Below are 26,306 nucleotides of genomic sequence, written 5' to 3' on the forward strand. Positions count from 1 at the left end.
CAAAGGAGCCCAGAATGGCAAACAAACCAGCAATAAAAACAATATAAAATTCATTTAGATAATGGACCTAGCAACGTGGTTTAATATTGCATATCTTTTATGTATTTATCTAGATTGCTTTATGGCCATGTTTATGGCTTCCTGACCATATTAAAGATAAGGATAGTTTTTGACTGACGTGTCATGAAAACTAGTTAAGAAGCAGCTGAAGGAACATTTGTTTCTTGCGGAAGCATACAATCATGATGAGCTCTGCTCATCTGGGCTGAGGTTCTACAGCAAAGGGGAACTTTTCCTCCTGTGCGGGTTCCCAATTCTTTCTAGACTGGCACCAGTGCAGGCAAACACCTGTTGTATAAAGCTGTGGTTTTCAACCAGAGTGCCATGGTGCCCTAGGGTGCCTTGAATGATGGTCAGGGGTGCCATGGGCAACACTGGCCTCTGTCCCTTCCCTCCTCTGATGCCCTCTTGCATCTCTGCCTCCCAGAGGCTCGCACAGCTGTTTGGTGCAACAGCCCTGGCTACAAGCTCCACAGGCAAATGGTGCCTCTGGGGCTGGCCAGGGGGTGCTACCCAGACCCTTGTGGGACAGTGGGAGGAGGCACCTCCCTTTGGGGTGTGGTTGGGGGAAAGCTCAGAGACCGGGGCAGGAGCTGTAACTGCCCAGAGGACTCCCAAGGAGAGGGGAGAGAGGAGAGGAGGCTGAGGGAACACTCCACAAGGGAGGGTATTTGAAAAAGGGTGAGAGACTGCCAGCTCTGCAGGCTAGGGTGACATAATTGGGCTCCTAGGCCCCACAGGGGTGCTGCAGAAAAATGTAGTTTGTCAAGGGAGCAGTGGACTCAAAAAGGTTGGGAAGCTCTGGTTAAAGGTAAAGGGACCCCTGACCATTAGGTCCAGTCGTGGCTGACTCTGGGGTTGCAGCGATCATCTCGTTTTACTGGCAGAAGGAGCCAGCGTACAGCTTCCGGGTCATGTGGCCAGCATGACTAAGCCGCTTCTGGCGAACCAGAGCAGCGCATGGAAATGCCGTTTACTTTCCCGCCGGAGCAGTACCTATTTATGTACTTGCACTTTGACATGCTTTCGAACTGCTAGGTTGACAGGAGCAGGGACCGAGCAACGGGAGCTCACCCCGTCGCGGGGATTTGAACCGCCGACCTTCTGATTGGCAAGTCCTAGGCTCTGTGGTTTAACCCACAGCGCCACCCGCATCCCCTGGTATAAGGTATAGGAGAGCTTTAAATTCCACACTGCTGTTACCCATGGCCAAAGTGTTGGAATATTTTTGCTTCTGTGATTTATAAGCTTTTGTTTTCCCCCAGAGGACTGTTGTGCCAGTTGCAGAGTATTCACATACTTTGTGCATTTCCTTAAAGAAAAGAAAAGCAAAACATAGCAAGTTGAAATGCAGTTTCTCCATTCCAACTATAAGGCCTCCCGCCCCAGTTCTCTGCTTTTAGATTTTGGAAAAGTGAAGTCTTAGTGGCTGGTTCTCTCGTATTGCCCCTTTGTTTTTCTCATGTGGAGCATATCCAAGGAGCTTTGAGGAGAAACTAAAGCATAAAGTGATCAAGCTTGAGATTTTAAAGTATTATTTTAAAAAACACAATTTATTTAATGAAAAACTCCAAAAATAGTGAGTGGGAGTGGGGAGACAACAGACCCCACCCGCCAAGGATAGAATGCATAAAATACCAACAAGGCTCCAAAATTTTAACAAGCAGAGATTCTTAATGTGGATCGTTTGGAGCCTGCAGTACAAACCAAGAGAATCAACACACTTACAAAAAGAAAGGAGAATAAAATGAGATTATATACAAAACTCATATTTATGTACAGTGGCTGGGATACATAACAGACACAAAAATCCAGATAATCTGAATTTATAGACAAAAGTTCCAGAATGTGCAAAATCCACACAGCAAAAACAGGAAACACAATGGTCCTCAGATGGACACACTTACTGTAACAGTCGAGACATGAGAAATTAGGCCTGAGGCAAGGCTGTACGGAAGCAATGAACAGAGACCTTGGAGAGCTCCCTGGAGCAGAGTGCCTCCCCACCGTGGCTCTTTCCTGGGAGTGTCATTCCCTGGGGAAGAGTGTACTCTTTGGTAGGCTCTTTCGTGGGGCTGGCTCAGGAGTGGTAGGTGGGTACTGGGGCAAGGAGGAACCAAGTGAAATGATGCTCAGGGAATGAATATGATGTGTGTGGTTCTTGGAGTTGCTAGCCCATCTGCATGTCCCTGAGGCAGGGTGATTTTCCTTCCATGTTAGGAGTCTGTGACTTTCACCTTTCACTAGGCACAAAGGACAAAGTGCTTAATGTGGGAGCGACTTCTGCCCATCCATCCTCGGAGGCACATCCATTCAGCTTAGCCTCCTGAACCTGCATTCCTCAGGGAAGAGAAAGGGCCACCCACTTAAGAAGGGGAGATGGTAAGCCAAGGGACTGGATAGTGTGTCAGGATCCTTCCTACAGTGCCAACATTTTACACTGGGAGGATGCTGCATGCACACCCATTCCAAAGCAAGCAGCTGCAGGACTTGGTTTCCAGAGCTATCTGGACAGCTGCTTCTTGGAATGAACTTCCCTTCCACTCCCTTGTGCATTATGGGTGAAGGAAGGTTAAACACTGGAGACCATAAAGGGAAAAAGGAGGGGGGGAACCAAGCCAGCTGTCTGCCCCAGCCTTGCAAGTGGTTTCACAAATCTAACAAGCCCTCTCTGTCCCAGACCACAGCTGTGAGAGCAAGAGTGTGTGCGCGCCTTTGCAAAGCATGAATCTGAACAGCCAGGCCACAAAGAATAATGCAACACGTGTGAGGCGGTCCTGCACTGGTTTGACTGACAGATGGGCACATACGGTGTCAACACTGCACCAATCTGACTTGTGGAGTGGGCGGGGGCACTAGTGTGCACTTCTACAGAAGCCCAGGATGCAGCTACAGACACAGACTTCTGTCACTACTTGCCCTTCTCCCACATCCATTTCCGATTGGCCAAAGGCAACCAAGAGGAGGTCATGAAAATTAAACCATGGTGAAGGCAGAGTTGATTGGCTGCTGAATGAATCCCATCCACTCGTAAGTTCCACCCTGTTCTTGACATGCACAGCTTGTTACCCTGCCCACCACCACCACTGACTGGCCTGCCAGGTGCTCAACAATCTCTCCATTTTTAAAGTTTTGAACAACAATAGCAAGCTTACTGAGCTCCTGGTGGGCTACCATGTGCTGCTGGTGGACCCCACTCAGTTTAGGGAAGGTCATAAGTTTCACAGGCCGAACCTAAAAAAACCGGGATCTTAAAATGGAAGCCCATTAGGGTGGATGTTTCCATGGCAAAGTGTCAAAGAATCCTGGACGTTGGCTACTTGGAGCCAAACTGCTCCCTTGCTTCTCCCAGCTTGGAAATGGGTTGCCTTTTGCAGGCTCTCTCAGACCCTCGACCTGAAGCAACTGGACTGGAAGTGACATTTGCTTATGGAGGAAGGCAAATGAATATGAAAATGAGACAGGAAACATTTCTACAGAGCAAGTAGGAAGAAAATGTTCAGAGTTGTGCTTATTTAAATACCCCGTGTTCTGGGTGGCACCCTGCTCCCTTTCATGCAGAGGAAGCAGCACCTGCCCTCAAAGCCCGTGGGGTAAGTGACATATCGCTATAAACCTCCTTTCTCACATTTGAGCCAAGGAGTTTATTCAGTATTCAATGAGTGGGGAGGACACAAAGAGAGATCTAACTCAAAAGGAAATATGTAGCATGCCAAGATATCTGTGACATCTCCTCCTTGAGGCGGGGGGCTGCAGTGTTTAGGGCAGACGCACAAGATCAAATTCACTTTGTGGCTCTGAGAGCATTGCTTGGGACAGAGTAGTACAAAAGCCACATTTGTAACATAGCCACAGCAGCAGGAGCCAAGAGAAGGAAATGGGGAAAAGTGTACAGGTATTTTTATCTGCCACCGAGAATCCACGACGAGGGGGATGCAATCCAATCCAGGGGATCACTGCCAGTTAAGCCTCGGAGGGGACACCCCACCCAGGGGCATGAGGTGAACGAAGCTGCTGGTACTTATGGTCATTCTTCTTGGGATCTCTCTCTCAAGAAACAGCTGCAGTGGCTCAAGGACAAGCCTAAAAGAACTGGCCTCGGGGAGAAACTTTTTGAAGGCAAACAGCTTGCCTGGGTCCTCCTCTTTCAATCTGGGAAGCAGAGCAGATTGCTCAAGAGTTATTTATAAAGCCAGCTCTCTCCCTGCCACCTCCACGTTTCCCCTTCCACTGTAATAGCCTAGAAACCAGAATCACCACTTCCAGCTAGACAAAATTTCACTCTGCTTACACACACAGTTACTTTAAGCTGAATTTTGGGGCCTCTGAAAATATATGTGGATTCAAAAATCTAAAAACCATCTAAAAGACTGACTGTGGATTGTACGCTCCACTGTTTGACAGAGCCACACTGTATGCTACGAGCAGTTAAGTGCTTAAGCATTATGATGGCCCCAAAGCCGTTTCGAACAGCCAATAAAGTGGGCTGATGATGTGTTGCCAAACCCCACAGTAGGGGTGGTTTGATTTATTGCTGGTCAGGAACAGATAAAAAGCAGCACAGCTCCCTGGAAGCACCTCAGAGCTGCTGGCAAAGTGCTCTAGGAGAGGAGGCAAGGTGGCTCCCATTTGTCCCCTGCAATACCAGCTTCAGGGGCCCCTGTTTGTTTTCATGTTTTACTACCTTAGCAAAAAAAACAGAAAACCAAACAGGAGTGCCAATGCTTGGAGAAGGAAGGAGGGAAGGTCTTTGAGGGACAGAAGTGCATATCAAGCACACAAAAACTGCCCTATGAAGTGCAAGCTTACTACACAAAAGTAGCCTTTTCTCCAGCCTTCCTTAAGCATCACTATGTTGCAGTTGGTAAAGCTATTTTGCTTCACTGTCAAGGAACCTCTGGTCTCAGCCATGCATCCAACCCCTGCAGCTATTCAACTTGCTCCCTTCAAGACTCAAGGCAAAGGCTGATCTCTTGCCTGCCAAGGCGAGCGCTCAGAAGAGGAATGCTTGGCAAAGTCTGCTGCTTCTGGTATGGCACATAGAGTTCCCAGAGGCTCTGCAACATGGGGCTACTTCAAATAAAAACCCCCAAACTGAAATGCCAAAGGGGAAGGAATGCTGCTGGGATCCCAACCTTATAAATGGCTGTGACAAGCAGACTGCACAGGTGGCTGAGCAGGTCCCCCCAAAGTATCTCCTTGTGCTGAGATGCATCACACCACAAGGCAGGCTCAGGAGCCAGAAAGAGGGCAGAGGAACAAGGCGTAGCCTCTCCTCTTGACTGTGGCATGTGGCTGGGAGTACACACCTCTCAGAACTGTTGCCAAACACAGATGAACAGGGTGAGTTTCAGGACAGGCTGTCTAATGAAGTTATCCAACTCTTCAGTATGGTGGACAACCTTCCCCACCTCTCACTGCACTGTGATGCCACACGAGCAAGTGGAGTCTTACAAAGAAATGGAGATGTATCTTAGGTGACCTAAGTTCTTTTGAAGAACTTTGAAGGTGAGATGAGGGGAAGTCTAAGAAAAGAGCAGTACAAACATGAAAGAGTGAAGGGACACAGCCATGGGAGAGCAGTGGGTGTGCCTGTTCAAGAAAAGTGTCTGCTTCTAGCTCCCTACAACTGACTTTTCTGCTCCTCATCTTTGCAAGGAGTGGCAACCGCGCAAGATTGCTGAGGCTCCTTCCACCATCCTGGCACGTTTGACCTAGCAATGTGACACAGGGTGTTTTGGCGGCAGGAGAAAGGGCCTTGCCTACTAATGGCAAGAGCCAGATGGGGTTGAGTTTGGTTGCTAACACAACAGCCAATGTGGGCTTTGCAAGCTTTGTGCTTTTGGAAAGGCTGAGGTTGAAAAGGAGAACTTTGAGAGTGGGTGCTCAGTAAAGCTCTCGGTTGGCTCAGCAAAAGCTAAAATGTAAAAAAGAACAATATTGTTAAAGGCGAAGTTTTGTGGACCACAAGTTCTCAAACACATTCTTCAGGAAGACACAGGCATGCCAGCTCAGAGGAGGAGTGTGCGCCAGGAGTGATGGGAAACCAGGAGAATCCATATATTTGGGGATTCGTTCCCAAAATGCAATGCACTCAGCACAGATGGAGGCTGGACACCCACGACACGATGTGGCAGAAAAATATGAGAAAGCAATTGGCGGGCGGCTCCTTGGCTGGAGACAAAAATGTAGCATCTCTCTTGGCACCAGAGGCTGGTCCCTCCCTGGCGAGACCAGATCAACACACAGTAATGCAACATGGGTGAAGTTACCACAGGACAGCTCTGATTTGGCTGATGGTTTGGACAGAGGTGATGCCGCATTGCAGCAGAGTGATGAGGACACAGGAGGGACCACCGTGTTGTCATCATCAGGCCGGTTTCGAGCCAAAGAGTCCGACAGGGAAGTGTTTCACATGGGTTGGCCACTGGGCAGCTAGCTGGAAAAACTTGATGTCACTCCACTCCACACCATCAATGGAAACTAGAGAGAAGAGAGACGATTCCTATGAACATAGGAAGCTGTCTTATACCAAGTATTCTTCATTGGTACATTGAACTCAGGATAAACTGTCTAGCAGTGGCTTTCCAGGATGTTTGGGGCAGGGACCTTTCCCATCCCCTATTGCTTGGTTCCAGTTATTGAATCTGGGACCTCTTAAATCCACTGAACTCTCTTCTGTTCCCCAACAGAACAGCTGTGCTGAGAAATGAAGAGTTGGTCACTTCTGGATCTGGCTCTCTGGTTGGATCCAGTTCCCTACCCCACTATAAATTATTATAAAGAAATAATATAATGAAATCCCTTCTAGTTTATCAGGTCCCTCACCATTTTGAAATCATTCCCAGTCACCTTCAGTACCATCAGGCATCCCTGATCCCAGGGGCAAGCATTACCTTTCAGCATAGTTTGCTGCTGTTTTGCAGAGCAGATCAGCCGGCTGATTCCATCAATCATTTGGCTCTTGGAATCTACTTCTCTCTCTTTGGGTTTCTTGCTCAGAAAAATTGTGGGAACTAGAAAGCACAAGGACCCCCAGTTAGTGAAAACGAGTCTCTCTCTTAAAACACGAAGTAGAAGAGTTGGCACGCTTATGGCAAGACTTGCAGGGTAAGTCTTCAGCAGTGCTAAATGGTTCAAGGGGCAGGCTATCATGCAAAGGCCTCCAGGAAGGAGCACCCCCAGTAAAGAGGATGTGCCACTCTCCATAACTCACCTTTCTTGTTCTTCTCTTTGGTGACAACAGTCATGGCCATGGTCCCAGACAACTGGGTTTCCCCACTGTTTGGAAGCCGTGACACCTGCACCGAGCGGAAGACACTCTTGAGTGTATTTTTGGAGCTGGCGTCTTTTTTCTCCCCTTCCTTCTTTTTTTCCGTGGCCTGAACTAGCCAATAATCCACCTGCAGCCCAATGACATCGCCATAAGGGCTATTGGGGGACCTGTGATCAAGTGACAGGAAAAAGTGGAAAGAAACATGAGCAAGTTTTGCATTGTTGAAAAAGCTATTGCTAACTGACATATTTGCATTGACAACACAGATATTTGAAAAGGGGACTTTCGGGGGAAGAACATGGCGGATTGAATGTCTTTTGTTGGCAGGCTGCCAATGGAGATAATTATGTGGTGACTGATGATAGCCAGGCATAAATCTTGGCTACTGAATTCACTCTGGAGATAAGAGTGAACAGAGGATTAAGCTCTGATGCCATGATACTTCAGGAGACTGACTAGAATAGTTTTTTAATATATGATCACAGTAAAGAGACAGTGGTGTGTACACCATCTGTGGCATTTACTTTGCTCTTAGGATCTTTCATAATTTATTTTCCCAGCAAATGTGTCCAGGGTTCCCAACATGATAAGGAGAAATAGCACAACCACCACCCACACAAAGTGTCTTCATACCCAGAGACTTACCCCATGACAGCCAGTCCACTAGTCATAGAGGGAGATGATGGAGGGGTGGCAGTGACGTCTCTGGAAAGCCCAGAGGAAGAAGGGGGAGAAGTGGAGGGAACTGTGAGGCTGATGATGGGAGAATCATCTCCCTCTCCTGCAAAGGAAGGAAATCATGAGATGGAGAAGGAGAACACATCTTGCTTACCTGCTAAATAGAAGCAATGTTAATTCCCAGGCTGAGCCTTTCAGTTTTAGTTACAAGGCATTTATCATAAGTTAAAGTTTCTCTGGCACTAATACTTATGCCAGCATTTCCCAAACGGTCTCGGGAATGGGATTGGGGGTTTCTGAGCAATAGATAGGCACGTGGGATTTATTCCACACTTGTCAGCTGAACAGCAGGCTGCATCCCTTGACATCTTTATCCCCACCCGCCTCTTAAGATGCCCTTGCTCGGTGGCTGGCAGAGAGAAGTAGGATCAATGCTGCACGAGGACCTCCCCACTCTAGGCATAGAATATTGGATGGATCCATCCTGGTAGCTTAAGTTTTTACAGGCACTTTTAAGACCTTTCCTAGCACTCCAGCTGGTGAAATCACTGCTGGCAGATACTGTACAGCTATAGCATATACTATAAAAAGCATAGGTTTTTCATGCTTTGTCAAGCTGTGTCAGCTATTTCCTAGTCAATATTACTGAAGCAGATCACCCAATTTCATGCTTGTATTCACTTAACGGAGGAAGTGGAGTAACTAGGATAACCAGTCTTTGCTCTAAGCAGCACAGGGATCTTAGGGGGTGTGTCATACCTGTAGCCGCAGGCGAGTCTTCAATGAGGCCTACTTTAACCACCTGCAGGGGGCAGGGAGTGAGAAGGAGAGAGCAAACAATGAAGGCAAATCACTTCAAAAACAAAGCCTGACAAATAATTTAGCTACAGGTGGAAAAGAAACACATTTGACCTTCCTAAGGAAAGTCACTTTATCTCAAAGTTATAGAAGAGAAGCACAAGACAGTTAACCCTTCCAGAACTATAATGAAAACATGGCATTCATAGTATACGCCTAGGGTGTTTCTTCCCACCAGCTCAGTATTTACTATTAGCTGTTTGAGGCCTGAAACTGGGACCTAGTCCAGGAAGCTGCTGGAGCATGAAAATCTATCTCCCCCTCTTTCTTATTCTAAATAGTAGAAGTGTGGCCCTCTGCTCTTGGCCTGATCTGTTGTTGCTGGCATCCATCTGTCTTAGGAGACAAATGGAGGAGTGCGCCTTCAGAGAGCCATTGGAGAGTTACAGTGCCTACTGTGGCTGTAGAGACTGATACGGGAGAGACATGTTTTATTGATGGTGGGGCAGATGAAGATGTCCAGTTTGGTTGCTACAGGTGCTCTATGGCGTATCTTCTCTCTGTGCTCCTCCTAGTGGTCATTCCTCCTCTGGTCACTGCTGTGGATACAAAACCTGACTGTCTCCAGATACTGCAATCATCTACAGTGGAAGGGTTAATGTTGTCAGCCTTCATGTCATGCTTGCAAACATCTTTGCAATGCATAGTTGGTCTGCCAACAGGCCTACTGCCTGAAGCCAGCTCCCCATAGAGCATGCCCTTGGGGATCCTGTCATCTTTTCCATTTGTGTACATGACCAAACCAGCATAGATGATGCTGAAACGGAAGTGAGAACATGCTAGGAATGTGGGTTTAGGTCAAGCTGAAGGCATAGGAGAGCAACAGGAAGAAGAACAAGCCAAGGAGAGTTGGAGTGAGAACACAGCCCTGTTTCACACCACTCTTATAAAGGTGTCTGAGGATGAACTGTCATACTGTATGGTGCTGTGCATGTTCTCATGGAAGGACATGCTCATCTTGTGGAGCTTAGGTGGGCATCCTATCTTGTTGACAGTCCTTTTGGGCTGACAAGGTCAAAGGCCTTTGTCAGGTCTATGAAGGCGATATACAAAGGTCGTTTCTGCTCTTAGCATTTCTCCTGCAGCTGGCGCAGTGAGAAAATCATGTTGATTGTTCAACATGAGCTCTGAAGCATTGTGACTCAGGATAGACCCTGTCAGTGAATAACACAGTACTCAGCAGGAAGATTCCACGGTAATTGTTACAATCATGGTGGCCACTTTTGCTCTTATAGAGGGTCACAATGCTGGGGTCACACATCTCTTGTGGCACAGATCCTTTTCCCCAACACTGCAAGAGAAGACCATGGAGCTGCATAATGAGGGAGGAACTGAGACCTGCTTTCAGCACTTCTGTTGGGATTCTGCCCTGTCCTGGGGCTTTACCACATGCCTGAGAGTTGATGGCATTCTTCAGCTTGCCAAGGAAGGGAGAGACATCTAGCGCTTCCAAGACAGGAAGAGTCTGGATGCTGTCAATTGCTATGTTGGAGACCATGTTTTCCCATGAGGACAGTTCTTGATAGTGCTCTGCTCATTGCTTCATCTGCTTGCCGCAGTTTGTGATGATCTCTCCAGACAAGGTATTCAGTGGTGCAGTCTTCCTGATTGTTGCTCCAAACTCCAAAGGCTGTTTTCATGCATTTGTACATTTTTTAAGTGCTGCCACTGTCAGCAGTGACAGTGTAAGCTCTTACACAGCTTTTAGCCAGTGGTCACTAGCACATCATCTGGCAATCTGCTTGGCACCACTCCTTGTCTTTCTCAGTGCAGCAGGCGTCTTGTCACAGGCTTCATGCTTGCAGTTCACAAGAGCCTCGCTCTCTGCAGCAATAACAGGCATAATACTGGCCTCAAACCAGTTGGAGATCTGCTGCTCTCTTTCGCCAAAAGAGATCATAGCTGTGTTGTAGGTTACATCTTCGGTGTAGGTTCCACCTTGTTTCGACACTGTCTCAGGTGCAGTTCCTTAGAGCTTGTTTGATGGAATGAGAGAAGTGTTCACAAAGTTCAGGTTTGGTTGTTCTGGCAGTGTTGATTCAAGGCCACACTTTCTGCTTTGTGCCATGAGTCCTCTTTGGCTGGAGAAGGATTTTGCTTGCCACCAGGTGATCTGTGTTTCAGATGTGCCCCGCAACCAGGAGGTCTGCCTGATATACTTGCCAACATTTCTAAAAAAGCTAACAGCCTGAAATGTGAAACTCTCAGGCTCCCCACACTGTTCCATCAAATAATGCACACATTTTTACTTTCCTTCTGTAAATAGCACGGGGGCTTGAGAGCATTCTAAAAACTAATGCATCTGAGGTTTCGCCTTAATTGGTTGTCATCACATCAGCAGTTCCAATGCACACTTGTGGGTCACAGTCTGCTGAGTCACTCCCTCCACCCCTGCCTGGTTCAGATTGACTCATATTTCCTCTGTGCTTTAAAAAGGAGAGCAAATAAGCTTTTTGCAGGGTTTTTTTTTTGGGGGGGGTATTGCCTTTCTTGCTAGGCACACCAGTTCCTTTGCAGGGAAAGAGTTGTCCCCAGTGGCCAGCATCCCTCATGTCTACCTAATGGTCACACTAGCAAACACAATGAGCTTTCTTTAACCTTTAAGATCCTCCTCTGTGTCAAAGCAGAGGTTAGTTTGTCAAACATAGCCCAATGTGTTTGAGTGAGGGTGGGAAGAGAAAAGGGAGAGCAATTTTGTTAGCAGAGACTTTGAGTGCCAGGCAGGAGCTTATGCACAAGAGAGGAAAGATAACTTTTTGCTTTGCAGGTGCCCTCCCTTGGCAGATCTGTGCTTTGAAACAGATTTAATTATTGAGGATGCAGCAGAAGCCTGCAAGTAACAAATCTCCAAAAGATTTATAACACCACAATTGCAAAAGCTGAGACAGAGTGCCTTGGCAAGAGAAAAGGTTTCTTCCAAATAATTATTTGTGACCATCTACCCCCCCCCCCAAATCATGAGCAATAAAAGAGTCAAGATAATCCTAGACCAGTGGTGATGTAGGTGAGGCAACAGTTTCCCCTCTAACCATTAAAATATAGTCAAGTACACCCCGCTTGGCCTTCCTCAGTCACTATCAAAAATCACAGACAGACAGATGCTGCAAAAAGCCCCCACTTCATGCTTCATTAATTGTACAGGATGTATTTTCATGTAACATTTCAATTTAAAGTGAGCTGCCTTGTATATTGCAATTGTATATTGCAAGGGCACAAAGTGGCCCATGGAAACAAAAGGGGGGCATTGATCTCAAATGTGCAAGCTTATTTATTTTATTTGAAATGTTTACTTTCTGACTGACAACAGGCACTTCATAATAAAAACAGAAATGCAAACCAGTAAATGTTAAGAGCTTTTTAAAAAAAGGCAGTGGTGACAAAAAGGCTACAAGCACTGCCCATCAAAGGTTGCACAGTGGCCACAAGGGAATAAAGTCATCTTTTCCCAACATGATTTCATCCTTGCTTGGGGCTAGAGCATCTCCTCATAGGCAGCTGCATAGTTATTGACCTCTGGCATTTTCTTGGCAGCAGTAACCAGTGAAGTGTCGAAGGGATGGTGATGTTAACCAATATCTAGCAGATTGCAAGTGGATTGCAACAGTGCTGCTGTCATCATTTCCTTATTTTGCTTCTGACCGTCAGGGATGAAGTGAAGTCGGGTGTTAAAAAAAAGAGCTACATTCACTTTACAGCGATCTGCAAACTTAATGCTTTGCCCCCTGGTGCAAACATAGCTGTGGATAAGGATTACCCACAAACCAGGAGGTGAAACCATGGCTGGAATGTATGCAAATTAACTATGGCATTCATTAATTTGCACTAAGGAAACCATGTTTCAGGTATGCAGCCTCTCTATTTGCAAGGTGACAAACTGGCCAACCGCCCCCAACATTCTGCTAGCTGCCTGAATTTAGGGACAGTGAAACTGGTATTTAAAAACCAAACAAACAAGTCTAATTTTATGAGATCTTCAACGCGGGAAGCCTGCTTTCACTTGTTTATGACTTCACCACTCATCAGATGGGATCCAGTCAGGCTTACTGCCAAGTCCTCGACTCAGAAAGATAAATTTAGCCCAAGCTAAATTACACAATGTCATTTGATTAAATACCACCACATCTGAATTTTAACCACAACTTCCGTTCAGCATCAGCAGGGTAAGGAACACAGTAGATGAAAATGATAGTTCTGCAAGTGAGGTGGCTGCCAAAGTTAAACTACAGCTACAGAAATGCACACACATTTGTTTTCGAAAAGTAGGCTTTATCTAAGTAACCAGAGCTATAAAAGAGTTCAGGTAAACTGGCCCTGAATAAAATAAGTTCGTATTCAGAGATGAAAAATCCAAGATATGTAAAACTCTTACCCCAATGAAAGGGATGAACTTCTGGTAAGAATCTTCATCTTGGCTGTGGGTAAAGAAACAGCCATTAAAAATCCAAATGACAGGAAGAGAGAGAACAAGCAATGCTGAAAGGCAAAGGCTTTCTCCACCTTCTTTTCTATTTTACGTATCTGATAAATGAAAAGAACATAAACTTAGGGCTTCAAGACACAGCATTCTGCAGGCACACGAACAGACAAAAAAGAACATGAAGACCGGAAGGTCAGTCCTATCACATTACAGCCTCAGTATGGAGGATGCTTCCATTTGGCAACGGGTTTCACATTGGGACTCTTGACTCTTGAAAAAAGGGTACGACATGGGCCCAATAATTCCATATGCAAGAGATTCCAAAAGAATTTATAGCTCTGATTGTTTTACAGCAGCTTTACATGGGGAGGGGCACACAGTTAACTTTCTCCCTAGCTAACCCCCCTCCTCAGCCACACACAATTAGGCTTGAAAAAAACCTTCTACTGGCTCTTTTTTCTTTTTTCAGGCTTAATTGCTGTGTGTAAGGAAGTGACCTTCCTGGAAGCTGCAGCTGAGGAGGGAAGAGTGACTTGTGCCTCCCTAGCAATACTCTCCAAGAAGATAATCTCTAGCTGCATTAGGCTTGGGGGTGGAGAAAGCCAACACACTTTTTTCAAACCTAATTGCTGTCAGGGAGGAAGTGAGTACGCGTGTGAGTGATTGCAATGTGCCCACAACACTTTCACCAGGACATCGCAATGCACAGACTAGCCTTCCTTGAGAATCACCAGCAAGCCACCTTCCACTTTTTTACAGTGGTTTGTCTCAGTCTTGCTTTGAATACAAACAAAATGAAGACTGAGAAAGGGCATGCCAAAGGGGATTCTGAATGAACTTTCAATAAATACAGACACAGCAAACATTATAGTTCACATTTAGGGTTCTTCTAGCTATGTGGGTGAGGCAATTTCAGCCCACTCACCCACCACGCTGAAATCCAAAGCCCGTGGCAGAGGGGTGGATGGGGAAGGACTTACAATTTGTGTTTGCAGGTCAGCATGGCCTCGGCCACAGGCAGCTGGTGGGTCACGTTTGCTCCACTGACATACTGCATGATCCGGCCAACCACATCAAAAGGCTCTGAGAAAGAAGATAACCCAAAGAGAGCGTCAAGCAGGAAAGGCACACAGAGTATTCATCATTACCCAAGCCAGCAAGTGGGAGAACCTTCAAGATGCTGGCTTTAAGATACACATGAGTTGTTATCTGCACTGAGGCACAAAGAGTGACAAGCCAGAGAAGTGGCTGATGGGGAGAGGCAGGCAGGAGAACTCGGATTAACAAAAAGACGCACAAGCGTTAAGTATGGACCCCATCCTGTTGTGGTAAACATCAGTGCTAAATGCCATTATTTCGCCCCACCCAATTCTAGCTGCCCAAATTTGCCACCTAGTCCATAATCCTGCTGATCAATGTGTAGTTCACTGTTGTCCTCAAACTTGCAAGGGTTCTGGGAAAGGTGACTTTGCATCTTGGCTGGAATTGCTCGTTCTAGCAAATGACATTATGGCCTACCTTTGACTGCCAATGACAACATTGTCTTATTAAACACTAGCTGGACACAAGGGGGGGTCCACATCTACCAAGCGCTGGTTTGGTGTAATACCAAAAGGTCCATACTAATTCTTTGGCTTCTCACCTTAGTTTGATTCTAACTTACATAAAAGCAGCACACATACAGAAGAGTCCTCAGTCTGGCAAGACAGAATGAAGACCTTTCTGAAAGATGTTACTTCTATCACTCACTGTGAACTGAAAACTTGCTCTTACCCGTCATAGGTGGCTCAGATTTGCTGAAGAGTTCTCGCCAGGTGGCATCAAGAAACATACCACTGTATCTGCTATCCACTGAGCCCATGTACTTGGCTACCGGGTGAGAACCTGGTGGAGAAATGAGAGGAAGGCCTATTTATTATTATTATTTAAATCTGTATACTGCCCTACACTCGGAGGTCTCAGGGCAGTTCATAACATAAAATCACAATATAATAACACAAAATACCTAACAAAAACAACCCAATAATCCCGCCTCTCCCTTTGTGTTGCTATGATTTTCCTTGGCAAGCTACACATATGTAGCACCGACAGATGGCTGCTGAGGCAACAGACCCTTTGGCATCAGAAAGCCATTGACTCTCCAAAAAAATAGACTGCAACTGTCATTACCACAACACTCCTTTTGTAGAGTGATCCTTATTATTCAGAGACAAAAATGGGTAATCTCTCTCTTTCTAGCGAAAGAAAACTACCCCCAATGATTGGGAAACTCACTCTCCTTTAAGTAAACCATCACATATTTCACTACAAAAAAATGAGGCTGTTCAGCAATTATTATTTTTGTAATTGATTACCAGCTTTAGCTTAAACCTAAGCATTTTCTTACTCCCAAATACTCAACAAAACTGACTTTAGAAAATACTTAGGTATGAGATAACAAAAGATGTCACTCATTATTAAAAGGAAACATCCTCCTCAACATTTTGCCTTTCATTCCCTACTTCAGTACCACATCATAATGAAAACACAGCCTCAAAAACTGAGCAAGCATGTTTTTAAAAGCTCAGACCCATCAATTAAATTTTGCCCTCAAAAACTGAAACTGAGTCCACTGGTTCTGAGGAAGGGTATCGTGGGCTGTAAAAAAAACCAGACAAAGAATGTTGCGTTGAGTGAGCTTTTGGCAAGTATTGGTGGCTTCGGTTCTTGGACTGAGTGGAGGTCAGTTCAGCTCATTCATTCTGTTTGTAAGAAGAGAGCTACTACACCTGGTGGCTTTTGGGTCACTGAAATGTAGAACTATTGGGTTTCAGATGTGTAACTCAATAGCCACCTACCAAGCGAGCGAGCGAGCCACAGGCACAGGTGGTATTACCTAGTGGGATGATGAGAAACTTCATATAGCTCAGCCAGTCTGATGTCTTGTTTGCCAATTGCTTCACAAAAAACCTCAAGATGGAGCTGAGATAACTCTGCCCCCCGATAGACACCACCTTGACAGGACGTGGCATGGAGGAATTACAGTTGCAGCTGATGGGTGGAAAGAAAGAAGAGGGCAGTTAAGATAGTGGTACGTCAGGCTCTGCATTTATAGTAGTATCTACTTGTAGAAGGCAAAAAACAGAAATGGTGCAACTGGGAATTCTATCTTAGTGTTGAAAAGAAAACCATGCATATGATCTACCTACAACCCATCCAACGAGGGAGTTGCAAGGAACTGTTTCCTTAAAATAGGAGGTGCCACAGCAATACAACTCTGGCTTCTTCAGACTAAGGACTATATAACCACAGACCTTAATACATGCCAAGGCTTAATGAAAGCACAGCCAGATCTCTCAAAGGGACCTTTGTTTCATTTATCTCCAATTTTTCCTTGTAGATAGCCCTAAAGGACTTGCAAGGTTCTCTCATTCAGGCACTGATCAGGACCACAGTCACTTACTTCCCAACAATCCTATGGCTCCTAGGCCATTAATTTAAATGCACTGTAATTTACTAGCTTGTCAACACCTACACTCAGTTAGAAGGCTGTTTCATACTTTACGGGAAAATATGAGCTCTCATTTAGCCACCACAGGTTCCCATGGTGTCCACTAATGTGCATAGGCCAGGTATGTGTGATATCACATATGGTAAACATGCACTCAGAAGCTATTATCTGCACTGCCCAAGCACATGTTAGGAGATATAAATATCTCCCTGTCACACATTACAAGCCACACAGTGGTGAAATGGAAGCTGCACCTTTTTTTTTTACAGAGTGCAGACAATCTTCTGCAGACCATATCCCTGCTCTTAGGAACCTTGCATGCTCCATACATCTGAAGGAGCAATTTAAATGTATTTTATGAGGGGGGGGTGGATTCACTTTTTGTGAACTCTAAGCTCCTTCACGCTGAACAAGTGAGCACTTCTTCAAAGCTTCAAGCATCCGTCTTAACATGTAAATCAGCAGCATGACCAAAGGCCACTAGAGGGCACTGACGAGCTGGAGAAAAATGCATTTAAACCCCTCAATGATGCCTACAGCTTTACTGCTTCTAGACACAACAATGAGAACACGTAACACAGTATTTTTGTTTTAAGCAGGACCAGGAAAGCTTGCAAACTCTAAGAACCTGAACATTTACTTTTCCAGGTGTCAGCAAACTTTTTCAGCAGGGGGCCAGTCCACTGTCCCTCAGAAATTGTGGGGGGGCTGGACTATATTTTGAAAAAATAAAATGAACGAATTCCTATACCCCACAAATAACCCAGAGATGCATTTTAAATAAAAGGACACATTCTACTCATGTAAAAGCACTCTGATTCCAGGCCTCGTCCGTGGGCCAGATTTAGAAAGCGATTGAGCCGGATCTGGCCCCTGGGCCTTAGTTTGCCTACCCATGACTTTTACCCTCAGTGTGCAGTCTATGAGGATCAGGAACTTCAGGGAGATATGAGGCAAGAGCCAAACCTAACCCGTGACCTCCAATCCCACAAGCACAGAGATGTCTTCTACCTTGAATTTCAGTAAGGTGTAGTCTCAAGCAAATACATAGGCACCTTTACTTTATAATGCAGAATTTGAAATTAACAACAGCCAAATTTCTGCATGTATTGCTTAATTTCTAAGAGGTGCTGGGGCTCAATCCTGTATGGCATTGCTTTCAAAGATCCGTTTCATGTTTGGTAGCTGACAGTGGGCACTCAAGCACATGCTCAAAAGGCACTCATTACTATTCTGTATGTATGGAGGCCTGTGCCCTGGCATTAGACAGCCTCCAGAGCTAAGGGATGACTCCAGTTAACCTGACAAAACAGTATAGTGTGAATCATGTCCTGGGAGACTTGCACTTTGCCCTCTCCAACCACTGTCATCTTGCAGTGACAAAGAATACAGTGAAGAAAGGTCCTTCTAATTGTATCGGCATTGACTTCCCATCATGGCTGTGAGAGAGGAAGATGCTGGAATTTGAGGGCAGAGCCTCTTTTGTAGGCAGCCAATCATGCTGGGAAAGCAGACCTGCATTTCAGCAGCTTCCAGGATGACTCTGGCATGAAAATAGCAAAGAAGCCCAGGGGAGCCAGGAGCACACAACTAAATCTTCTTTCTTGGATTATGTTGCTGGGTAGAAAGAAAAATTGAGAGCTTGTCTTTATGTTACTGAAACAACGTAGTTGCTGTTCCTCTGGTGACTCAAGCCCATGTAACAATAGAATGTGCTAGAGAAAGGTTGCATCTGCATTTAAGCTTAAGAACGTCAAGGCCCTTTCCTGAGCACTCTCATTTTCTGAAGTCAGGCAGATGGCAACTGTGAAGCAGGGGTGTAAGAAGGGGGGCGGGGGGCCGCCCAGGTTCCATCCCTGACGGGGGTGACATCACCACGGGCGGCACCCCTATTGGGACGCTTGTGCGTGGGTGGCATGCCACCACCACCCCGCTCCGGGTGGCAAAGCCCCTAGCTCCGCCACTGCTGTGAAGGGTGTATTTTTGGATGTAGAACCCACCCTGGAGGCGGACTGACGCTCATCCTCACTGTCATGCTGGGTTAAAGCCTTTTGTTTTCCCAAGCCTTTCAAAAGCAACTGTGTATCTGAAGTGTGTGTGCACACAAAAGCTTATACCCAGAACAAACTTAGTTGGTCTCTAAGGGACGCGGGTGACGCTGTGGGTTAAACCACAGAGCCTAGGACTTGCCGATCAGAAGGTCGGCGGTCCGAAACCCCGCGACGGGGTGAGCTCCCGTTGCTCGGTCCCTGCTCCTGCCAACCTAGCAGTTTGAAAGCACGTCAAAGTGCAAGTAGATAAATAGGTACCGCTCCGGTGGGAAGGTAAACGGCGTTTCCGTGCGCTGCTCTGGTTCGCCAGAAGTGGCTTAGTCATGCTGGCCACATGACCTGGAAAAACTGTCTGCAGACAAACGCTGGCTCCCTCGGCCAGTAAAGCGAGATGAGCGCTGCAACCCCAGAGGCGGTCACGACTGGACCTAATGGTCAGGGGTCCCTTTACCTTTACCTTTAAGGTGCTACTGGACAATTTTTTTATTTTTTTATTTCAAAAGCAATTTAATTATTCTAGTTAGCCCCACCAATGATGCTGTGTTTGCTTCTGTGGTTTTTAATAGATGGTTGCTTTTTGTTAAAATATTTTCCAATAAGTTCCACAGTGGCTGTCCTGGAAGCTGCTTTTACTGAAGCTGCAAGAACTAATGATTAAACAAATAAAATATTTTTAGGAATGAGGGAGAACACTAGGGGGAGGCCGATGTATGTGTCTACTCCAGCTGCAGCAATACCCTCAAGCTGCTTTGCTTTTCATGATACTAGAGCAATGTGCAGTGGAGCCATCAGAGATCTGTGATGATGCCAATCCTGTATGGTAGGAACTGGGTTGTCATCAATGAACTGTTGTTTGGCAAGGTGTCTGCTTTGATTGACCTGCAATGTGTCCTCTTTGAGTTGTGGTCATAAGAACCGTAACTTCAGAACACATATTCCCAATACTGAGTGTCCTGCAAGAGGCACTGGGAAGAATTTGAGACTTTTAAAATGTGGAGAAGGGGCACAGATGCTCCTCATCTGCAGCTCATCTATGTATAGGTTATTGACTACAAGGCATCAAACCCAGATGGGAGATTTGCGCGCTTACACTGAATTCTTCCTCCCTCCCCCTTTCTTACTCTGCACACAGGCAGCTTTCACTATAGGATTGTGCTCCCTTCCTATGGCTGAAGTCAAAGCATGCCTTGTACACAACCATTACCTTCTCTCTGTGCAGGCACCTTAGCAAGGAAGCAGGCACCTTTGTAAACACATTTGAGTACTGAAACCTTGCAGATACAAAGACCATCCTTCCCCCATCCTTCCTGCCAGAGAAGAGTCTTTAGTTCTAAGGATGAAGTGATGTTTCAGTTATTCAAGTGCAGACAAGGATGGACAGCCCTAATCAAAGTGGATTGAGGCATCCTTTTCAAGCAATTTGGAATCTGGTTTTCTTTCCCATTTTCTCAGGGCAAATTCCATAGTATAAAAATGGGGACACCACAGATATAGCTTTGTGCACTCACTATCGCTGGATCCTCGTGAGGATTGCCGAGAGGACAGCTTGCACTTCAATTGTGGAGCATGTGCAAACAACTGGCTTCTTCTGCTCCTGAAGGAGATCAGCTACATACTGGAAGTAAAACAAGTAGTAAGCAAAGCAAGCAAGCAGTGGAGGGATTTGGTGCTCCGTTTACACAACTGCCACACAACACCCCTTCTTCCCTGATTAACAATCACTGGCCACATGACCTCAGACAAAAGGTTTGGTAACAGAGCACCATTCAGCACCCTGGATACAAGCTTAACAAGACACAGTTACGACTCAGGTGATGGAAATCTGAAACTCATCTTATTGCTGCCCTAGTAGGTACGAGTGGGGAAAGCAATCAAGGTGCAATGGGACAACAATGGGTATGAAATACTGTGTGACAGACCCATTTGTTTTAAGATGATTCCCTCCTTTTGGAGGATCTTGTTCCAGTCACTTAAGGTCCTGGCTTATATGAAGGAGGGTTCAACAGGACAAAGCAGAATCCCAAGATAATCAACCCAGGCATGGCCTCTCACTAGCCCCAATGTACCCTTCCCCTTTTCCCACTGGCAGAAACATTCAGTAACTGCATGGCATTCAGTGAAGCATCTGGGTTAGCTGTCAAATTCTGAATATGCTAACTTTCATTCTATATAAGACACCTGGCTTCTAACCCAACGGCCTCAATGATATAGTTAAGATAAATAGATTTTCTCTACATATTGACATGAGACAGGGCTTGGGATGAATTTTAATGGCCAGTTGAAGGGGCAAAATTTCTTCCTGGCTCTTCATTCCTACTGCTTATCCTCTTGCCAGTATTGCACAGTCCCCTTGGTGCTTAATTTTCCATGTAGCTTAGCTTCAGTGACACAGATTAAGCACAACCACTTCCGATTGCCAATAATGCTAAATTGAGTTTACTTAATAAATCAAACAACAATGAAAAAATGTGCTTAAAGTGAATAATTTATTCTGCTGGGACTGAATTGCAGGATCTGGTTCTGATGGTTGGGGAAATTACCTTTATTAACTAGTAATAATAGGACATCCCCACCCATTATCTTAGTACTGTTAAACATTTGTATTGGAAGCTTCATGGGGTAGGGACCTACCTATTTTTATGTTATTATGTAAATTGTTACATTTACCAATGGTGCATAAGAGTATTACTCTTGTTTTATTATTATTAAATAATAATAATGACAATACTTTGCATTCCTTAATATTTGGGGAGCAAGTCTAGGTTTCTACAGGCAAAGCTACATTCTGCACTCAGAAAATGGAACCAGTTAGGGACAACAGCACACATTCTTTTTTCCAATTTACTTAATTCTGTTGACCAGAGACTGGGATGGTACAAAGAACAGGACAGACACACAGACAGCAACAACCTCCTTACCTGGCCTTGCCAGTCAATAGTATTCACTAGGATGATGTTTTCTGGCAGGGCTGAGTCTGACACTAAGATTTGATTCAGCTGATCATAAACAATCTTGCGAGGAATCTGCTGGGGGAAGTTGCATGGTTTTTTAAGCATGGTTCATTGACATAACTCCTAACTCAAATATAAAGCAAAATAATATTATCTCCAACATGGAGCAGGAAGGCATATGTCATGAGAGGGAATTCTTGCTGTATGACAATACTTCTAAGATCACCTTTTAATACTATGGGAAATTACATTCTCCCCCACAACTTATTTACTCCTCAGCAGGTCACTATAATTTGAGAAATGCATATTCCTCCTGCCTATATTTATTGGGCAGGTGAAGGGGAAAATACTTGTAGCCCTTGTGGCTGTAAAAAAAAAACAGTTCAACATAAGTGGTTGGTATCTGGAGAAAACTCAGAAAATAAAAAGAGGACTTTGGACAAGCTTCCAAGTCTGAGGGATAGTGGGGGGAAAGGTTTTGTGTCTCTCATAACAAATGCTCTTAACCCTTTACTAACCATTTGGCTCCACTCTCCTTCCCTTCTTGGATTTAAATTTAGAAGCAAAAATTCCAGTGTGGTGATTAGAATGCTAGACTGGGAGGTGGGAGACCAGGGTTCAAATCGTAAATCAGTCATGAAGCACCCTAACATGACCTAGGATTAGTCACTGTCGCTCAACTTAACCTACCTCATATGGTTTTTGTGAGGATCGCATGCATGGGTGAGAACCATGTATGCCACCTTGGAGCTCCTTGGAGGAAAAATGGGATGTAAATGCAACAAACAAACAACTTTGCCTACTTGATACAGGATCTCTTTAGAGCTGACTACATACAACTGGAAAGATACTGCAATACTTCAAATAAGCTTCCAGCAACTAGCTACTCCAACAACAGTTGGCTTTTATCAAGTCTGTATTTAAGGAATGCCACCTCCACTCCTCCTCCAAAATTAGGGAAAGAGTGTTTAAGCTCCAGAGCTGCAATCTCTGAATGCTGGTTACCTGTGTACTATGACCCAGATCTGGTGACCTTTCACTGTCTGAACTGTTGGTTCTTTCACTGAGGGGTTTTGACAGCTGACGCTCTTTGAGTGGGGTGCTGCGTTTCTGCCGGGGCGTGTGTGCAGCACTGTCCATTTTGCTGTGAGCAGTAGAGAAACAATGATATTAATGCCTCATCTTCTCCAAACTTACTGAACATGGAAAGAAGAATGCAAACCATGTTATACCTGCAGGGGAACACAGAAACTTTGATCCAAGGTCATTGAAAAGAAACTAGCAGAGTCTCAGAACTAACTGATCCCATCTTACATTTAATACTTGTGAGGAAGCAAGCCAGCCAGCCAGCAGAGCCTTGGATTTTTTTTTCTAGCTCCACTAAGTTGAAACAATAAATTATTTGCAAGGCTGTGTTTGTGCCTGCAGGCTTACTACCATAGTGTGACATCTAATATCTAACATCTTACAACCCCCAAAAACAACACACACTGCCTGGTTTTTAGCCCTCATTACTGCAGAGAAAAATGAACACCCTTAAGGCTATATCAGCTATGTAAAGTGAATGTTAAGAAACATAAGGAACCTCGTGGCAATGGGGGAGAAAGAAGGATGCACACAACCTTGGGTATCAATTATTGCAAGTTCATGATATGGAGAAAGAGAGCAATTCTCAGAGGAATCACAATGCAAGCAGGTAGAAAAACAGCTGTAGATTCAGTCTTGAATTGGATGCTACAAGGAAACCCCCCTCTATCCAGTGACATTTCCCAGAATGGTAATGAGCTTGAGGGAGCCCGAAGGCACATCCAACCTTCTGCTGCCATCTGAGGCATTCAGCAAAAGGTGCAAAGGACAAAACCATGTGCTTCATTCTGAGAATTTGCTGCCCTCTGGAAATAAGTGGATCATAGAGCTGCCGCCACTGATGAACAAGGAAGAAAGGAAACAAAGAGAGGAGGAGCTGAGCAAACAAACATATAGTGCTGCCAAGCATGTCTGTTACTAAGCGTCTGCTTTGCAAAGGGAGAAGCAGGAGGGGCCCTGGAAATGTATCACTTTTGCATTTAAGCAGTAGTCATCTGCTGCCTCCCCAAGCACCACAGAGAAAGGCAAATGTGGCACATTTCAGGTAACAACCAAACAGCAAAGACTTCTAACAGAGCACTTGGGGGTCAAATTCTTACCCAGGTGCCTGAGTCACAGGAATTTAGCTGAAGCTGCAGCGTTTGCTATCAGAAGCTGAGTGCTGAACTCTTGTGATTGAAGAGTCACTACTAGCCACAAGAAAACTGAACAATTCAACTGAGAAAGACATGAGGAGCAACGGGTGGTGAAGGCCCACTTCTTTTGCATCTAGGCCATGGTTTCCATTCCTTGGCAGCACTCCCACAGTGCAACATTTAGGCGTAGCACAAGTGAGGCCTTCCTTCTAAAGCATAACTGCCATGCTGGGAGGAAGGAGGTGGGAGAAGAGGAATGGAATAGGGACAGTGTGAAATGAATGGAAGGCTGATGAATGGGGTACGTGGAGGGATGGGTGTAAGTGTGTGGGAAGCTGCATGGGTTTGCCTTACCCACTAAGGGAACACAGCTCTTGGGAGAGGGAAAAGATTCTCCATGCATGACATATGGGCAGCTAGAGTCACCCTCCTCACTCCCACCCCAAAAATATATACATTTCCATGAACATTCAGAATGCACAACAGGGGGCAAGTTCTTGAGCAGCCACCAGCCCAGTGAATCTTTCCATGCTCACCCACCACCACTGCTCGGTAGCAAGCATTCACTGGAGAACACAGAATGAATCAATCTTGGGAGAGGCAGGTATGGTTTACTCAGTGTCGATGGAAAGCATTCTGAAAATAAACTCTGCCCTTATGCCTTGTTATACCTTCCCTCACCTGTGACCTGCCCTGGGCTTCCTCCTCATTTATACAACTCACCCCTTTCTTCCTTTTATGCCTTGACAAGGCTACGTAAGCCATGCCTCTTGCCAACCCCTCCTCAAAACCCTCCTTTTTTGTGCAGCCTCTGGTTTACACCCCCCCCCCAAGTCCTCAGCTCCTATTGAAATGAAGCCTAAATATGTGTGTCTGCAGTTTGCTCATATTTCATTCAGTGCATCTTCCATTGTCCCTGGCTGTTGTGACTTAAAAGTTCATTGAGGTAGGGACACCTCCCCCCCCCCTTTGTGTTACTCAAATCATGTATGTATGCAATCTAGGTAAATTACTCATGAACAATTTAGTAAAATCTCTTTTCAAGATAGCTAAAGAATTTGATGCTAACCTCCCAAGAAAAGATGGCAGATGCTCTTCAGTTGCAGGGAGGAGGAAATGGCCTTTTTTATCCTCATCTTTATCCCTTTGGCAAAAATACAAGCTGCTAGTTGCCCTGCCACAGGAATTCCAGATATACTGCTGCTAAAGGAAGGAAGGAATCTGTGGCCCTACAGATGTTGTTGGACTACAAACTCCCATCATCCCTGACCACAGGCCATGCTGACTGGAGTCCAGCAACTTCTGCAGAGCCACAAGTTCCCCAAACTTGCTGTAGCTGACAGAGTGCTCTGACCAATTTTCAGAATAGCAATATGTAAGCAAGCAAAACTTGATGCATACTACCTAGGTGATGCCATGCTCTGAAGATCTCCCTTGCTGGTCTTCATAGGTGTCTTGACTTTTTCTGGGATGACCAAGGTGGTGGTTGAGTCTCCAAATGTATCCTGACCATTTCCTTCCTAGAGAAGGGAAGAGGAAGAGCATTCAGAATTAATATTAGTCATAAAAGTAGGTGATTACTGCTGTTAGCAAATGTCCTCACCAATAGTATAAAGGACAAATGTACCTACCAGTGTGTCTCCTTCGTTGATACTATCATCTGTGTTTTTATTCCGGGTAGGTTTCAGTTTGTCCCCCATGGATGCTTCCATCTGGATAAAGAACAGCATTGGAGAGAAATAGGGAAAAAATGAAAAAAGCAAGCTGTGATTCAGAAGGATCATATTTACAATCACTAGGTGATTTGTTGTTTGTGCAGATTATAAAACTAGGACCTTTTTACTTCCTAGCATTGGAAATGACAACAATTGATCCTTAGCATCGAAGGTAAATCACCCTTCAAATCCCTGAGAAACCCAGTTTCCAAACAGAGGTTTCTAGTCCTTCAGGAAGGGAACTTGTGTTGGAGTCAGAAGAAGAGGAAAGGCAAAGAGTTTTGAGGTGTCATGTGGCCCTGCAGTAGTTGTTGAACTACAACACCCATCACCACTGATCACAAGCCATGCTCTAGAGGGGAGTTTTCTATGAGAAGAGCCTTCAGTGCTGGGGCAAGTTTTCTCATTTTCTTTGTTACTAAACTTTAATTGCAGGATTAACAGCACCTAAAGAACTGCTTCCAAATTGCCCTGCTGCCCCATCCCCTTTTAGATATTAAAAATAATAAATATGAATATAAATCACAGGAACTGTTACACCTGGCCAATTTGATCCCTTCTACACACACACCCCTTCATTGGAATACA

The 26,306-nt window shown here is 45.3% G+C and overlaps 1 protein-coding gene across 3 annotated transcripts in view; it reads right to left on the reverse strand.

The window, feature by feature from the left end:
- Positions 1–1,592: 1,592 nt before the first annotated feature.
- The window catches only part of PACS1 (phosphofurin acidic cluster sorting protein 1), a 76,109-nt gene continuing 51,395 nt past the window's right edge, over positions 1,593–26,306 (reverse strand). For 2 of the 3 annotated variants that reach the window (XM_081173283.1, XM_081173281.1), the window contains exons 11-24: positions 25,635–25,715; positions 25,408–25,523; positions 22,787–22,925; positions 21,749–21,856; positions 20,339–20,445; positions 16,165–16,319; positions 15,063–15,173; positions 14,270–14,372; positions 13,242–13,284; positions 8,774–8,816; positions 7,982–8,117; positions 7,277–7,503; positions 6,957–7,076; positions 1,593–6,543 (exon numbers count right to left, since the gene is read on the reverse strand). In XM_081173283.1, the coding sequence (XP_081029409.1) occupies positions 6,431–6,543; positions 6,957–7,076; positions 7,277–7,503; positions 7,982–8,117; positions 8,774–8,816; positions 13,242–13,284; positions 14,270–14,372; positions 15,063–15,173; positions 16,165–16,319; positions 20,339–20,445; positions 21,749–21,856; positions 22,787–22,925; positions 25,408–25,523; positions 25,635–25,715 (1,602 nt within the window). In that variant the 3' untranslated portion in view covers positions 1,593–6,430. The remainder of the gene's footprint in view (positions 6,544–6,956; positions 7,077–7,276; positions 7,504–7,981; positions 8,118–8,773; positions 8,817–13,241; positions 13,285–14,269; positions 14,373–15,062; positions 15,174–16,164; positions 16,320–20,338; positions 20,446–21,748; positions 21,857–22,786; positions 22,926–25,407; positions 25,524–25,634; positions 25,716–26,306) is intronic. The other variant, XM_081173282.1, reaches the window with a different exon arrangement.

Source organism: Podarcis bocagei, assembly GCF_964188305.1.
Source record: "Podarcis bocagei genome assembly, chromosome: 16".
NCBI lineage: Eukaryota > Metazoa > Chordata > Lepidosauria > Squamata > Lacertidae > Podarcis > Podarcis bocagei.